At 40.9% G+C, this 17,092-nt stretch overlaps 1 protein-coding gene across 2 annotated transcripts in view; it reads right to left on the reverse strand.

The window, feature by feature from the left end:
* LOC121607779 (BTG3 associated nuclear protein) overlaps positions 1-17,092 on the reverse strand; it is a 38,660-nt gene extending 21,568 nt beyond the window's left edge. Inside the window, exons 1-11 of one of the 2 annotated variants that reach the window (XM_041938727.1) lie at positions 16,954-17,092; positions 14,922-15,000; positions 14,528-14,637; positions 14,229-14,428; positions 13,875-13,964; positions 13,523-13,695; positions 11,726-11,965; positions 9,427-9,579; positions 7,003-7,124; positions 3,883-3,954; positions 1,045-1,089 (exon numbers count right to left, since the gene is read on the reverse strand). In XM_041938727.1, coding sequence (XP_041794661.1) covers positions 1,045-1,089; positions 3,883-3,954; positions 7,003-7,124; positions 9,427-9,579; positions 11,726-11,965; positions 13,523-13,695; positions 13,875-13,964; positions 14,229-14,428; positions 14,528-14,637; positions 14,922-14,991 — 1,275 coding nt within the window. In that variant the 5' untranslated portion in view covers positions 14,992-15,000; positions 16,954-17,092. Of the gene's footprint in view, positions 1-1,044; positions 1,090-3,882; positions 3,955-7,002; positions 7,125-9,420; positions 9,580-11,725; positions 11,966-13,522; positions 13,696-13,874; positions 13,965-14,228; positions 14,429-14,527; positions 14,638-14,921; positions 15,001-16,953 lie in introns of both variants that reach the window. The other variant, XM_041938726.1, reaches the window with a different exon arrangement.

A 17,092-nucleotide genomic window follows, 5' to 3' on the forward strand; every position in this document is an offset into this window, starting at 1 on the left:
CTGAAAAAAGTGGTACTTGTGCATCCCGAACTGAAGCATTAATAAGTGGCTGCCATTTTATGTTAGATATGATCAATTTCTGAGTAAAAAAAAAAAAGCCTTCATCCTGATTGGACTAGTCAGTCATGTCACTGACAGAGAGATATGGTCAGGACAGGGCGAAGCCTGTACTCTTCAGATTTGCAGAATAAGAAGAACAAAGAGCCCGCTCAGATGGCCCTTAGGGTGTGGGGCCATGTTTCATGTATCATTATTTGTTTTATGAACCTTAACTATTTATAAAAAGATGTAATGTACCAGGTTGCAGGAAAATTCCCTCCCATAGTCCCTGGGCAGGTAGGTGGAATAATAAATTAATATGAGAATAAGACATTAAGAGAGTACAAAATACTAAGATAGTCAGTGAGCGCATATAAGCACAATCATCTCCGCTCACCCCCCCTCCAGTACTAATTCACCAATGTGTAAATGCTTGCTGTAAAAATATCCAATGTTTTGCCAGACGCCAGAAAGTTTGAAAATTTGTAGATGTTATTAGCTCTGTTGGGAGATTGTTCCATTGTTTTATGGCCATGAAACTGAGAGATGGCTTGCCAGGGGAGGTCTTGCACTTTGGAATTCTGCACTCCCCCCCCCGAGTGGTTGACCTCGGGACTCCTGTTACTTTTGCTGAGCTGAGTAGAACTGAGTTCTTCAAGAGATGCAATGCAGCATCACGAAAGATTCTGAAGATTAAGCAGTTTTTCAAATTGTAACATAGGATATTTAGCGAGTATTCAACAGTAATTCGACATTCGTTTTACCGGCATTACACATCAGACCTATGAATCATTTGTGAGGGATCGGATGATGACAACTGTATAAAGCAGGCCACCATTATTTTCAACACAAAATCAATAATATTCACCTTTCGTTATCCAGCCTTTGTTTTTGAAGGATTTGCAATTCATCCACAACAGTAAGAAGTGATGCAAAGATGTGGTTTATCATTTACAGCATGAATTAATATAACGCCTATTTAGTTTCCTGTAAATGTGGTCTTACCTGTCCATCCTGACCAACGTGTACCTGGTGGATCTGGAGGTTTCCCTGAAATAGAGAAGTGATATGTCATTTCAAAAGGCTGATGCCATATTTTTTCTATACACACAATAATTATGCTTTTTTAAATAGCAAACATAAAGCCATAAAAAGACATATCTTTCCTATTTCTTTGCCCTCCTATTCACCTTAACCTGTGTGGACTACAGATTACTAAAACCTGCATTGTCACAAGTAAATTCAAGCCATTAAATAGCATCAAACTGAACTGTTGTGGTCAATGTGCAACATGCAGCATGACAGTATCAATATCTCAGACGTGTCAGAACTGTTTTTACATGATTCTGGGCATAGAGGGTTTGGCAGTTTATACAAAATGACATGAGAGAGAGAGAGAAGTGGATGCAATGGCTTTGTGTATACTTCAACGACTCTGTCATTTCTGGCTACATCGATGCTCCTGTAAACAAAAACAGATGCCCGTTCGCACAGGCACAAGCCCATCGCTGTCTCATCAAGATGCAATGACCATCATAAAGTTCCTGAACACCCACAGTGATGTTAACAAGACCACATTAGAGAGCACATCATATGAGCCATATTTAGCCAATCCCGAGTTTCAGCTGTTTTCTCTTGCTAATTGTATTTCATGTATATATCAAGTGCTGTCTGAGCTGCCATATGGCCAGAGAGCAGTGTAATCTCTAAAACAGCTCATTTCCTTTTCAAGCACGCTAAAACCAATGTCTTTGATGAAAGGGGCCCATTCCTAATGAAAACATATTCTGTGAGTGGCAGTTGGGAGAAGTGGGATTTTGTTGCTAAGCTTTGAACTCCAAAAAACAAACAATATCATGGAATAAGAAGGAGAGAGGAGAAGAAAATCTGGGCTCAGCCACAAAGAGCAGGAAAGGCTTTAGAGCTTTTCTGCCTCCAATTCACTCCGTCTCTCTCACTCAATCATGCATTTCTTCCTCTGAGTGTCTTTTTGAATAGGAAATGAGAAAAACACTTGGTCAAGGTGTCAATTGCTTTTGCATAAGTGTAATGCATGTGTGTCAGGTAGTGCATAAGGCCAGGCCAAAGTTGCCCATTCACCCTCTTTGGCTGAGCTGCACCTCTGGAGGAAACAACTTTACTACTAATAATAATAATTGTTTTACTTTGCTGCTGTGGCTGCATAAGTACGAGTAGTTGACAACTGCTAAAGTTAGACCAAATTATATCGCCATATCATCCAAACTTTTGTTGGGACACAGAGATGGGAAGGCCCAGAGCCTTTATTCCAAAAAAGACAATAACCCTACAAGGGTGTTTCAATGGTTAATGAAAATGAATATTCCACTAACATTCCTGTTTACATGCAACTGTGGCACATTCCAGGTCTTAATCCGGAAAAACTCTGATCAGAATAAGGTAGAATTCGGAAAATCCAACCAGAATATGCTGTTTACATGACCCAAGTAAAATCTTGAAGTTGTGGAAATGTTTAATGACAAATGACGTAACTAGTGGGGTGCCCTGTGAATAAAATCTCCACATATGCTTCAACGTTATGTATAGTATGCTATCACATTGTGACATAAGCTGCTAGCCATGTCCTTTAGTATGCTTCAATCAGGTTGTTATTAATTTTTAACCAACAAGCACATGTAGCTGACAGAAGTCTGATTTTTTGGCCCATTTTCAGGTAAAATGTCTGTGCATTTCATGTATAGTACGTGAATACATGTGCATGTGTGTACGCAGACTGGCGCCTTGAAATAAATCTTTCTCCCACATCCTCAAAAATCACTAACAATGATGCTGATGTGGAAATTCCTCTTCAGCAGTCTGCATGGTTTGGCGTTAAGATTCTGATTTTAACTGGCAGGCCGACAGTTTGTGTGCATGCAGAGTGCATGTCTGGTGGGGCACATTAGACATCTGGGCATTATGTGGAAACTGCAGTTATTCCCCGCGCATAAGCAGGCGGATATATAAACATTAAGATGCTCCGTAGGGAACATCTGTTTTTGCTAAAATTCACTAATGGCTTAAATGTTGTCAGGTATTACTCGGGTGCGTTATGCTTCACTGGGATGGCTATTTGCATGGGCAAACAGAGACAAACACAGCTCAAAGGACACAGAAACGTTTTCTTCTTACCAAACTTATTTGACAGATGAAAAGTAATAGTTGGCCCATTAAATATCTTTCTTTTAGAGGTAGACTTAGAGGTTGTTAATAGTCTCCAAAATGTGAGTTGTGCAATCACAAATTCGGTCAATCATTGGGAAATGGGTGTAGCTTCAAATTAGAATTATTCGTCTTCCACACAGCTGAAGGGGGATCAACCCAATTTTACTGAGGAAACACTTGGTGAGCTTTCAACATGACAAAGAGCCTCTTCAAAGGATACTGCAGCCTGGTGGAGGAATGTGCTGGGCTCGTTATTGACCTACATAATGTACTGTATAAGACACCTGTAATCGCACTGACATTGCCTTATGTCTAAAGGCCATCGAGGGCGCAGTTGCTGAATCTACGTGTTCACACAAATATAATGATTATTTCAAACAACGAGTCAAATAACACAAGTCACCAGCTAGCCAGAAGTTGACCAAAATACTGACATTCCCACACTGCATTATTTTTTTATTTTTCTTCCCAGCAAACCACTTCTTTCTCAAGAATGACTTCACTGTAACAGCTACATTCTGTTTGGAGACTCCTCATGTGTTTGCTAAGAAATTCAATATAGCAGGAAGAATGACTCAAAAAAGGAGTGGCTGATTGTTTCTCCTTTCTCTCTCTCATTCTCAAATAAATACGCACGCACATGCACACACACGCACTTGCCTCACTGTCCTGTGTGATCTGCACCTCCTCTCCTTGTGGCACCTGGGCAATGTGCAGCTGACCCTGTGGAATCTGAGAGACACAGATGACAGACAGCTGAAACTGGGACAATTGCATTAACGTGATCAGAAATCCTAACACCATTCTCAACAACAATGAAATCTACAATACATTATTAATTGTGGTTAAAGGATAGCTTAACAAACTTTGAAGTCTGTCTTAAAACAAATTCCAGGCCCCCATGTGAAGACTGAAACAGGTTTTGCTTGCTGTAATCATTCCTCTTATTTACACTGGCCATTAAGAAATCTCTGTCTAATGCGCTTCTAATCCAAGTGATGGGGAACAAAATTAGGACATTTCTTCTTCGTGTTTCCAGGGACAGTATTTCTGTGTTCAGCTGCAGGGGAAGGATAGCAACAAAAAGGGGGAGTTTTGTACCAACAAGACTATAAACCTACTATATGGCTGGACAGTGTATAGTCAGTGTGTTAAATGTGGCCAAATTGTTAAACCAGTCAGAAATAGTGTCTATAATGTGAATTCCTGGATATTTAATGTTTATCTACAATTTTATGCCGTGAGCCCAGCAACATTTGTTCTTAAAGTATACTGAAGTACAATAAGAGAATATGATATAATTGTTGTGTAACAATGTATACATACACACTAGGATGATTAATAATGATGTAGAGGTTAATGACAGAGATTAAAGATGAAATAGTTTTTACGAAAGGTGTGACAATCATGCACATCAAGTTAGGTGTAATTCTTTTCAATATGTTATGGAAGTGTTTCAGAGGTTCCTGTAGGATGATAATCCAATTCTGAGCTGTAATGAGTACCAGCAAGACACATGTAAACCAATTTAGGTAAACAGAGACAAGATGCTGATCAAATTTGCACAACGTATTTCTTCTTTTATCTCAAGTGTAATGGAAACTGGTTCATGGTCCTTTCAGCATGTGCTCTGCTGAGTGAATCTGGCAAGAACACACTGACAGTCTATTATAAATGGTACAAATGTTATATATGATAAAATTCATCTGAGTCTCATGAAATATACATCTCATGCTTGCCTTTTGATTTTGAATTTCTTGCCCCTCTTCCCACTGACTTTCATTTTTTTTTCTTCCCACACAATTTAAAATTGATTTAAAATCTAAATTTGTCCATCATTAGAAATAGTATCTGTGAACAAAAAATGTTGCATTTGGTCTACTCCTGCCCCCCAAGGAAAGCTGTCTGGAGACGTCCATAATGCAGGAAGTTTTATTGATGCTTGGCCAGAGAGAACAGAGAGATTATCAGAAGAGTGTGAACACTGCCTGATGCCACCTCAATTCTGGGGGATACTTACCGTGATCAGTCCTTTATCCTAGCTGCGAGCGCTAGATCTGGTTCATGCCCAATTATGGTCATTCTTCAGGCAATAGAATAATGTGTGATTAGTTGATTGGCCCTCCATACTTAAAACAAGGAACTATGCTCCCCTATTTTTGCCAGCTCATGTTGCAAGTGTCTTCAGGTCACTATCAACACATTCCTCCAATAGGAGAGGAAGTCTACCCTGCCACGCCTGCAAGACAGCACAGCTTATCACCTGTGCCCTTGGTCGCCTCAGCAACGGCTCTTCTCTCCCTATCTAAAGGCCGGCAGTTTCCCTAAACAACCCAACAGCTGCATTGTACTAGCCCATCACAGAGAAGCACCTCCCTATAGATCACCACACAAGACGACCTTCTTTTAAACGTGATTGATGCAGAAGAAGCAACGCTCGATTACCCAGGAGCACATAACAGGCTGCAGTCCAGTCAAAAAGATTGTAAGTTTGTAAGATATTCATACGGGCATGAGACTATTGCTTTAAGAGAAATTTTAAATTGTGAGCTTATGCTGTAAGCTTAATTTTAGCTGCAATGTAAAGAAATATGATTAAAAATAATGAACTAAGCAGCCCTAGCGTGGTGCATGTAATCTAGCAACAGCACAAGTTTTTTTCATTTTTAGTTTATTAATTATGAGACGATGGTTGCAGCACTGAATCACTGCCAGTACGTATATTTGATTTCCTCTGCTGTATTAGCAGCACTCATATATTTCAGGCTCAGCTGCACCCCATAATACTCTCTAGAGTGTCGGGAGGGTAATAACTGCACAGTGAGCTCCTGACAATCATTCTCTCCCACCCTTCCACCTTCTCCCTAACTTGTCTTCCTGTCTGTCCGCCATCTATCTTTTATACCTGTTTTCCTCCTTTCTTCTCAGGCTGATCACCTATCATCAGTACCTCCAAACCCACGCATCATGTAGCAACCTATTAACAACAGAAAAACTCAATGCTGTAAATTATGAGGTAGCCTTGTAGCACTGTCATAACATACAGTGGATGAAGAGGTGGAGCCTCGCAATTATAATTTCTCCTCTAATGTTCATGTAGTATAATCAGATCATGTGTTATAATTACAATCACATTTTTCAGTGAGCAACACTAACTTCGCAATGCATGCTTTCCTCACGGAACACCGATCATGACAAAACATTGTCTTACAGCTTGTGTGCATGTGTCACTGGCTGTTTGAATACACAAACAAGTAAACAAGAGTGGGCCAAGCTGGTCTCATTCAATTCATGTCTGTAACCTCTGTGACACACCTTGAACTGACAACTGGCACTTAATCAATGAAGACTGGAACTTAACAAATGTGACATCTTTAAGACCTTCAACAGGTCTTTGAGTTTAATCATGTGACTGGTTCACCACATGTAAAATTAGGAATTTAGAAGATTTCAGAGTGCAGGAAAGACAAGATTTGAGAGGTCCAGTCAAGTCTTCTTTGTCAGCCCACCCATAATGCTGTAGTGAAAACTATATTTCTGCAGAATTCTGTACGTGGCACTGTGGTGGGTGGCCTGATCTGTGCCCCTGCCCTACAAATCCTGCCCTGTGGGACCCTCATATGACAGCAGCAAGAAAAATAAATACATATACCAGAAAAAGGGAGCTAATTTACACATCTCATAAATATTGTGAAACAATACCTGGTTGTGTGTTTAGAAAAAAAAATGTTTGCCTTTGGATTCAGAGAAGGATTGAGGGATAAAATGCCTAACACTCACCACCTGAACTTGTCCATCCTCGCCAATACGGTGGAACTGGACCTGCTGATTGGCCAGTGTGTAGTGCAAGGTCTGCTGGGTGGCAGTCTCAATGTGGGCTGCTTCTTCTGCCATGCCTCCCTCTGGTTAGGAGCACAAGCAGTAGAGTCAGTGGTGCACTCATGTGTACAGTGGAGGCAGGTCAGGAATACAGTGCACGATTTCAGCACAAAAAAAAAAAAAGAATTAGGTCTCTAAGACACAGACACACAAACTGACACACACCCAGACATGGTCATGCGAGGGGCCTTAGCAACCTCTCGTAAAAAACTTGGCTAACACCCAAGCCATCTGCTGGATGATGGCATGTTTATACTTTATCAAAGGCCTAAATACACAACAAGGACTCTCCAGTTAGCCATCCAAACACATTCATGGTCTAGCAGCCAAACACAAACTCGAGGCCTCAGTCTAAACACCCGCTATCACAGCGGCAGTCTGAAATCCCTGCATGGACCCATCACATCACCCAGCGCAGCTCCAAACCATCCAAATATGTCAAGACACCATGTCAGCAGAACACTCAGTGACAGTGAAGACTACTCCACAGTACACAAAATAAACCATATCACACATTTTCTTGTAAGTTGTGTGAGGATTTGAGGTCATTTGTTGTAACAGACCATACAAGAAATGCTTTTTTTAGCATGAAACAAACAAACAAAATAACTCAGTTAGCATAACATAAACCATACAGCACCTATCACATACACCGCAAAGCTCAGCTTTGTGTCATGCTGCTTTGAAAGTTAAGGCTGTCTCCCATCTTTCGTTTTTACTGCTATGTACTGTATCATGTAAACAATCTCTCAGTATTTGTGTTTGCCAGATGAGGAAGAAAGAGCCAGGTGGCTTGTGAAGGTTTCCTAAGTTTTGCTGTGAGCTCTACTGTCTGGGATATTGTTAAATAACATCTTGAAAAACAGAAGAATTGCCTTTTTCCTGACCATTAGCATGTGATCTGATTAAGGAGGGAATGCATGGACCATCTGAACTAGTATTTGTGTTGAACACTCTGGGGTGTGTGTGGCCTGAAGAGGCAGGGCCCACCCCTACTGCGTGCTCACAGGATATTTGGGTTTCCTCTGCAGTCTTACTTTTCCCTGGTCAGAGGTGAGAGGTGATGGCTCACAGGGAGGGAAGGACAGCAGGCATTGTGTGCAGATGACAACCATCTGCAGCACTGTATCTGCATTTGGGTTCAGATCTTAAAATAGCTTTCATAGAGCTCATGAAATAAGAGCAGTCTGAGTTCACTCTATGTGACTGCGTTTGTTGACTATTTGCATATAATCATGTCCCTGCATAAAAGTAATTGAATAGGAAGTGAAAGAGATAAAAATGAACTTTAAATATAATTATAATTATAAATATATTGTCTTTGCAAAGCAAATTTGCACCAAAACTAAATGCACCAATGTAACACTATGGTAGGCCTCTAGTGGACCAGTAGCCTTTCATAGAGATGAAGATTTAATTGCAGCTATTCTGGTATATCGTGGTCTAAACCATAATAAAGCATTGGCTACCAAGATGATAAAGTTGAGTGGCTGACATGATTAACTGCAAACTTCCTCCACGTTTGCAGACACAAAACACTCCCATCCACTCCTTTTAAATTGGTTGAGTGGAGTTAACGAGTTTCATAACTACAAGCCAACTAATGTAACATGCTACAATACAAACTGAAAAGCAGTGGTGCTGTCAGTACCCCCGAAGCAAAAGAAACAGCAGAAGGTCTCCCGATTCTCATAAATTGTGCACGTTGTTTGACTGGAAAACAGCCGCAGAAACATAGCAACGCTATCAGCTGATAAAGATTTATGAGAGTGGAGCCAGGTAGGTATGAATTTTCTTAGACCACAGAGATAAAAATGGTCACTCCCAAAGCATTTCACAAGAAAGGCGTCAGAAGGTTCCAAAGATTTCTTAAATACAAAGATTCACAAGCTTTACCAAAATAAACCAGATAATTTGTGAGTACATATCTGGATGATTCTTCGTTACATTAGTTTGCTTATAATTTGTATGTTGTAATTTGCTATACTCTTTGGCTTATGCTGGCTTGTTCCCTGTTAAGTTTTTTTCACAATATGTTTGGATGAAGAGTGACACATGGTAATATCATCATCTTGGACCAAATAAATAAATATTCTAGAAAGCACCACTGAAAAACGGAAGTCATCTTAGATTTGAGAACTACACTATACATCATTTTCTTATTGGATTCAGCATCTCTCTGACACTTGCTGTCTCTCTTTCTTTTTGTCTGGCTGTCATATCACATAAAGGTAGTGTCAATAACGGCGTACAAGCGGTGTAAATACAGCACAGAAACATACAAGCTTCATAGCAGCCTGACAATCATGTGTACTGTACCTGCACCTGAGCTGCGAGGTGTGCGTTTGGAGAAGCTCTTGACAGCCAGACTCTGGCCACGCTGCTTGCGTCTCCAGGCGGTGCGACATTTGGAGTCGATGCTTTGCTTGATGCGGTACCAGTCTGATTCAGTGATACCAAATTTGTGGAACAAGTGGCCTGTGGGCACACAGAGAGGTCACAGGGTCCTCATGTAAACATTGCACAATAATTGATTATTGATCAATCAGACACTATTAGCTTGGTTATGAATGAGAGTATTTTATCTCCAAATATATCTGTCTCTAAGCTATCTTCTTTCAGTTTTTTTTTATATTCCCTTTAGCCCCAGAAAATGCTCTCTTATTTAATTTGCCTCCTTCTTTCTGTTTCAGAAGTTCAGGAAACCACATAGTCTGTTTTGAGCTTTGGTGGAGGAAACAAGCAAGTACTGTATACTCTAAATATTTCCACATGCCCCTGCTCTCACCTAAAACTGGAGGTAACATCAGCAGCAATAAAGACATAGTCAGCAGGATAATTCACTAGCAAGAAAGTCACTCGTTTCTGTTTACATCTACTCCACACCCTTTGACAAGCAGTGTAAACACAAGCCTGTGACTGTAGCTCAGCCCTCCCTCAGTGAAGATATGCACAGGTGAGACTGGATGCAGCTGTACTTAGTGGCTGTCTACCTCAGTGTTATGAACTGTTTAAAGGGTGTGAGCCGCTTGACAGCTCATTTCTCCAAAAATTAACAACGCAGCTACAGCCTGAGGGTAGAAAATGAGACAGAGGGGAGCGCAAGGGTATCTGGGCATAGTGGGATGGCAGCGTACGGCAGCCCTTTCACACCTGATGGGTCCTGTACAGGCAGGCAGGCAGGCAGGCAGGCCAGCTGCTCCTTCATTCCTTGTCCTTATTTTTTTTTTAAAGGCAGACAAAATGAGTCACCCAAAAGTCAACCGGCCCTGCTCCAGCCTCTACATACCTTAGTGTCAGGCCAAATCTGCATGTTACTACACACCCACACTGCTGAGAGGAAATAAGGTAACCAAGTATACAAACTCTTATGCATGTCATCGGGGATATTTACTAAATGCTCCTGCAGGGGGCACAAGCTGCACTCTGAGGGAAAAGCTACAGCTAGCATAGGCCCTCTTTACACTGAAACATAAGCCATATAAATATAGTATATGGACCACAGGACTTTCATAAATATCCTTCTCTCTACCATCACAACCCTTACTCTGCCTAATTTGGAATCAAAGAGTTCACTGAATTGAGGGTGACTCCATTAGGATCTTTCTACCAGACATATGCTTGTCATTTAGAGTCTGGTATGTCATAAAATGTGTTGCACATTTATGCGTGTGTGCAATGATGAATGCATGTTGCTGTAACCCGCCTTGGGAACACAGACTGCAGTCTATTTCTGTGTTCAATTCAGTGCCGCTTCGTAATGGAACAGGGATGAAATGTGGGACGGTCTCAGAGAGTTCAGAAAGGGGGCAAGGATTTAAACCCCGGCTGACTGAAATTTATTGGTATAATTTAAACGGTGCAGAAATCATGTAATAATCATGAGATAAACAGTGGTTACTAGACACCGCCTTGGCAGTTACAAGTGGGTCATTTTGCCAATTACAACCTCAATTTGAAAAAAGTTGGACGCTGTGTAAAATGTAAATAAAAACAGAATGCAATCATTCGCAAAGGAACTGCGTTTACTGACAACAGATTTACGAAGTGTTCCTCAGCCCATGTAGTAACATCCTTTATACATCATGTATTCACAAAGTGGTGAACCTCCCACCATCCTTGCTTGTGATCAACTGAGCCTTTCACCTGATACCAATCAACCTGTTTACCTGTGGAATGATCCAAACAGGTGTTTTGGAGCATTCGACAACTTTCCCAGTCCCACTTTTGTTGTTCCTGTCCCAACTTGTTTGAAACATGTTGCTGGCTTCAAATTCAGAATAAGCAGATATTAACAAAAATCAAAAGAGTTGATAAAGGAAAATATAGTAAATATATTGTCTTTGTGTTGTAATCAGTATAATCAGAGTATATGCCAAGAAGGATTAGCAAATTATCAGATTGTAGTCATTATCTTTTTACACACCACCCCAACTTTTTTGGAATCAGGGTTGTAAGTTATCAAAAACTGGCAAGTTCAAACAGCTCAGAGACACTTGGCCAGAAGATAAGCTGGAGGTCTCTCCCATTTTGTCAAAAACCTACCACAGAGTAAAACAGGTGACACGAAATTGCTACACTTGTCGATTCTAGATGGTCAAGATGTCAGTGATGCAGGACTCACAGCGAATGCCATAGATCATGAGCGGGTCCAGCTGCTTCTTGCCATGTTTGCCCTGGCCAGAAAGGTTTGACATGGCCTGGATTTCCCGATGGAACAGGTAGTCCAACAGCGTCAGTGCCATTTTCTCTGCTGTGCGGCAGTTTGTGGTGATATGGAGCATGTCAGCTGGAGACACTGGGCAACGAACTCGCATCTCTGGGTTGTTCTCATCTCCCAACCAGGTGCCCGCTGGGTAATCATCTAGAGGAAACAGGAGATGCAACATTCAAACATATCTACTTGTATTGATTTGCAGGTTGACAGTACACTGCTACACTGGTGCAGAGCCACTGAGATACATAATTTAATACAATAGCACACCCTTGTGGCAGAAAATGAGAATTAGATAACTTATTGGCAAAACTGTGTTATTATTAAAGGTATTAAAAAGCAGAATATGAGGTTTGGCTGTTTGCTCACAGTGCATGTTAGCTGTTAAGTCCACCACACAAACAAACACACAAATAAAGCACGAGACACGCTGTTCTGAACACCACATGGTACCATCTAGCTAATGCTGACTAACACAGTTTTATCATGGTAACCCACAGCTTTAAATAAATGAATAATAGTTTGCCTTTGAAGATAACCAAGAACTTCCCGCGTTGACTGAAAATAACCAAACCAATAATCACAGCAAATGCAACAACAATATGGACTTAATTTAGGTTTGCACAATTAGAAATGAACTATTCTCTCTTAGGTTCAGCCAGAACCAAGAGCAAAGCTACTGAAAACATGAATGACCTAACAAAGCATTTATCGATACAGCCTGAGTCAAAACCACAGGGACATGAACATGACACATCAGCACAGATTGCTTTCCATTCAATATGGAGACCATCTGAAAGACTCACGTTAGCCACGTTAAATAAGTCCAATTTTAACTAAGTCAATAGAACGCTATTATTTTGGGGTGGCTGTGACGCAGCAGATACAGCTGGTTGTCCACTAACCGCAGGGTTGGCAGTACATTCCTCGATTCCTTCAGTCCAGATGTCAAAGGAAGTTTTTTTCCAGCAAGGCATGTAAACTGAGACTGAACACCACATTGCTCCCTGTGACACGCTCACTGCCATCGGTGTGTGATTGAGAGGCAGACTGTACAGATTTTTAACATTTTTAAACAAAAAGGAACCACCCCAGAAAGCCACTAAAATATTACACAGATGACCTTGCTGCACACTGTATTCATTTACACTGCTGTTGTTATTACTGAGTCGGGTGGCCTGACCCTCCTAGTGCTGAGAAGCCACACCGAATGAGAAGTCATGTTGTTACTGATGAAGGAGCAGGTTAATGTCTTGCATTTCTTTTGCCATCACTGCAAAAATCTGGCCTAAAGGTTTAAAAAAAAAAAAAAAAAAAAAAAAAAAGACTGCCAGGGAACAAGAGCAAAAACAAATACAATGACAAGCAGCAATAACCAGGGTCCAAGCAGATGGGAAAAGAATAGCAAAATTTGCCTTTTATAGAGCAGGAGACCAGATGCAGATGACTTAAGGATGAAAGAATTTCGACTTGAAGCCGAGCAGATAATTGCAAAAACGAAAACTTGATTATTACAGCGTCACCTAGAGGTCAATGAGTGTCACTTTATGTGCGTGAGTCTTAGGGATTTTGCTGCACCAACACTTTCAGTGGAGAAAAATGACAAGAAGACTGGACAAGGGTCCAGGCAGCTTTGCTGCATATTTCGCTGCTTGGACCACTACATATGTGTGTTTCTGTATATATGTCAGCAGTGTGAAGTCATACCTTCAGAATTGAGTGTGATGAGCGTCACGTTTTGGCCATTTTGCGCATTGCCTGAATGGCCCCCATTAGAAACAGAGTCACTGGCCTCTGAGCCACTCTCTTGTTCTTCCTGACTCTCTTCAGGGCCTGGCACTTTTACCAGAATTGTGTTCTGCCGCCTCCTGGTCACTGTGCTGAAAAGAAACACAAATTTGCAATCAGTAACATACACACAGATCACGGCAGTGGCTACCATAAATGAGTCCTCTATTGCCTGGACTGACACTGGGAGAAGTCGCTGTGTTGGGAGGGCTTTGTACATTTCTGACTTCAGTCCATATCAGTCATATAAGTATGAATGTGAGCCACTCACTTGCTGAGCAGGTTCTCCAGAGGGGTGTCTTCTTGGCTAGGGCCTTTCGGGTTTTCACTGCTTACTATCACATTTGTTTGTGGAACAACACTGGAGAAGAAATTCAAAACATACTGGTTAACTGGCACATGTAGGCATACTTTGTACCGTCTAAAATAAGTTTATGTGGTTTACTATCTTCTACAATCACAAATGAAGATGACTAAAAGGACAGTTTCTCTGCATCACAGAAGACTGCACCTACTTTGGCCTTAGAATTTTAATTTATCTCCATTTGTCCCGATTCTAAGCCTGTATAGAGACTATATTCTATTGGGGCAAAAATCTGCTGGCGTGCCAACACTGTTACCTTACCATCGAACTTTGTTCCAAGTTTGGGTGGCCCCCTGGGGAGACCCTGCAACCATAGGAACCTGGATAGGACTCTTGGCACAGGGAACCATGCTGTCTAGTTTGCGTTTAAGGGCTTTGCATGTAGCGTCCAGAGCCTGTAACTTTGATTCAATTCCCTCCAATCGCTGGGTGATTGATGCAGTGAATGAGACCAACAGGTTCTGGAACACAAATAATACAATTCATAAACATTGTACTATTCTAAATATATAAAAATATATGAGACAGGGACAATGACAGTGTCCATTTTCAGATGGTACCTTGATAAAAGATATGTCTTGGTTATTGTTGTTATTCTCCTGACTGCTGCTTAACTTCCTCTTTTTCTTCTGAGGCCTTTCTTCATCATCTTCATGATTGTCCAGCACGTCTGGCATGAATCAAATACAAAGACACCATCAAAACAACACACGACAGCTTTCTTGTTGGATTTCACAATGGGATGCCCAGACTAAAGCTATGCTCCTGTTTGAGTCCAAGGCACTAGAACTGAACATCTGCTGATACAGAGCCCAAATCCTATGTGATTATTACAACAAAATTAAACCATACACTTGCACAGCACACACGTAGCCTAAAATAAGTAAACTTTACTTTATTACATGGAATTGTACATGGAAAATATGTTTTCAACTTGTTTCACAGGAATCTTACCTGTATGGTCTTCCTGATTAAAGTCCTCCACTGTTATTTGTACAATTTCATCCAACTCTTGTTCAGCCATTGTTCACAGCTGAAAAAAGAAAATATGAAAACTTGTTCGAGTTAGCAAAATATGACACACTTATACAAAGCAGAATATCTTCCTGCTGTGTCTGTTGCTGCCTCTTTAGCAACAGAATCTCTTACTGGAGATTATGCATTTCAAATCTGACAAGTTTGCCAAACAACTGAAGTCATCTTAAACTCTATACACTGCATTTTACTTGTTTGCACAATATGTGCAAAAGTGTTTCTTTCAGGAATAAGTCACTGGTCATCAAGAGGAAAGCACCTGACCAAGGAAAAGAGGCTTGTCAAACTCATAAGCATCACACTCATATAAAATTTACCTATTCAGTAATTACACTAATTACATTACAATAAGACATAACTTATTTATGTACAAGAAGCTGCAAGGAAAAATGTAAATCAGTTATGATAAATTTCCTTAAAAAACAAATAAAGACAGCTGTGACAACAGTAAGATTTCTGATTATAATGTGTCCAGACAGGACATGCTTCATGTTTTATTAGCTGTCCATCTCATGTGTGTCTGGTGGAACACATACATTTCTTTTTTTACGAATCCAATTGTCTGCAGGCCCCATAGTGGATTCAATATTACAACCTTGATTCCAAAAGAGTTAAGATGCTGTGCACAACATACATACAGCAGACTGTGATAATTTCCTAATCATTTTTTACATATTCAGTTGAAAACTGTAAAGAAGATAATATGTTTAATGTTTTACCTCATCAACTCCACTGATTTTTGTAAATATCTGCTGATTCTGAATTTGATGCAGCAACACGTTTCAAACAAGATGGGATAGGAGCAACAAAAGACTGGGAAAGTTGTGGAATGCTCCAAAAACACCTGTTTGGACCTTTCCACAGGTAAACAAGTTCATTGGTAACAGGTGAAAGGCTCTGTTGATCACAAGCAAGGATGGTGGGAGGTTCACCACTTTGTGAACACATGATTGTATAAAGGATGTTACATGGGCTCAGGAACACTTTGTAAAACTGTTGTCACTAAACGCAGTTCGAGACGGGCTTGGAACACAGAATTTGTGAGGAAAGAACAAAGTACGATGAAGCTGCTGCTCAGAGGTGGCTGCATCACACCGACAAGCATTATTTTATTTGTGGGTCAGCCTAGTCGTGTCTGGGTCATACTCTCAAAATGATGGAACATGGGTACCAGAGACGTTGTGTGCCAGCCTTGTCCTGGGTCAATTGTTCAAGTTAGTTTTACATAAATTACCAAATTTCAATCCAGCATAATTACACGCGAGTGATTTCGCGATGACGAAGACACGCCTGTCATTTTCAGCAGTGACTGGACTGAAACTTAAAAAACCCGCTCGCGTTTTATTAGCATCGAGTTAGCTCTGTTAGCATTGGTAAGTGGGGTAACGTTTGTGTCCTATTTTGTCAAAACCCTGCGAATTAAGGAAACAGCTACCACTTCAGTTGCACCGACTATGAAAATATCACACAATGCTGGTCACGTCTTGCTAGCTAACTGACCAGGGGTATCTTGGCGATGTGAAATATGGGCAAAATAAAACAAAGCAGGGAAACTGTCTAACTTTAAGTGTTGCTGGCTATGAATTAATGTAATTTCACAACGTGTATCCTGACCAACGTTGTTACTGCAGCATTTCAGCAAATTGCTCTATTTTGTATTAACGCCAGCCAACTAGTCCTAACAGAATGACATACTAGCTAACGTTAGCTGGTACTACAAAATCGGATTTGCAGGCTTGCGTGCTAATGCTAAAGCTGGAGCAGTGCAAACGAGTCGCTGTTTAAGCTAGCGTGGTGGTTAGCATCCTAGTTGGGCCTGAAGGCCGCCTGAATGTAATGCAATAATCGCTAAGTATTTGAAGAAACAAGATTAAAATATGATTTTGCTTCAGCGTCTTCCCCTCAATGCTGGCACACAACACATGTACCGTGCAAGATTGGGTTATATTACCGTGTGAATGATGAATTCTCGTGTTGTTTGTAGAGATTCCGATAACGGCGTCGTTCCTCGCGAGAGATGAGCGCTCGCCTTCGTGTGTTCCTCACATGGAGGCTTCACTCACTCGGAGAAGCCGAGTCGTAGCTCCACA

The sequence above is a fragment of the Chelmon rostratus genome, chromosome 6 (genome assembly GCF_017976325.1).
Source record: "Chelmon rostratus isolate fCheRos1 chromosome 6, fCheRos1.pri, whole genome shotgun sequence".
In the NCBI taxonomy this organism is placed as follows: domain Eukaryota; kingdom Metazoa; phylum Chordata; class Actinopteri; order Chaetodontiformes; family Chaetodontidae; genus Chelmon; species Chelmon rostratus.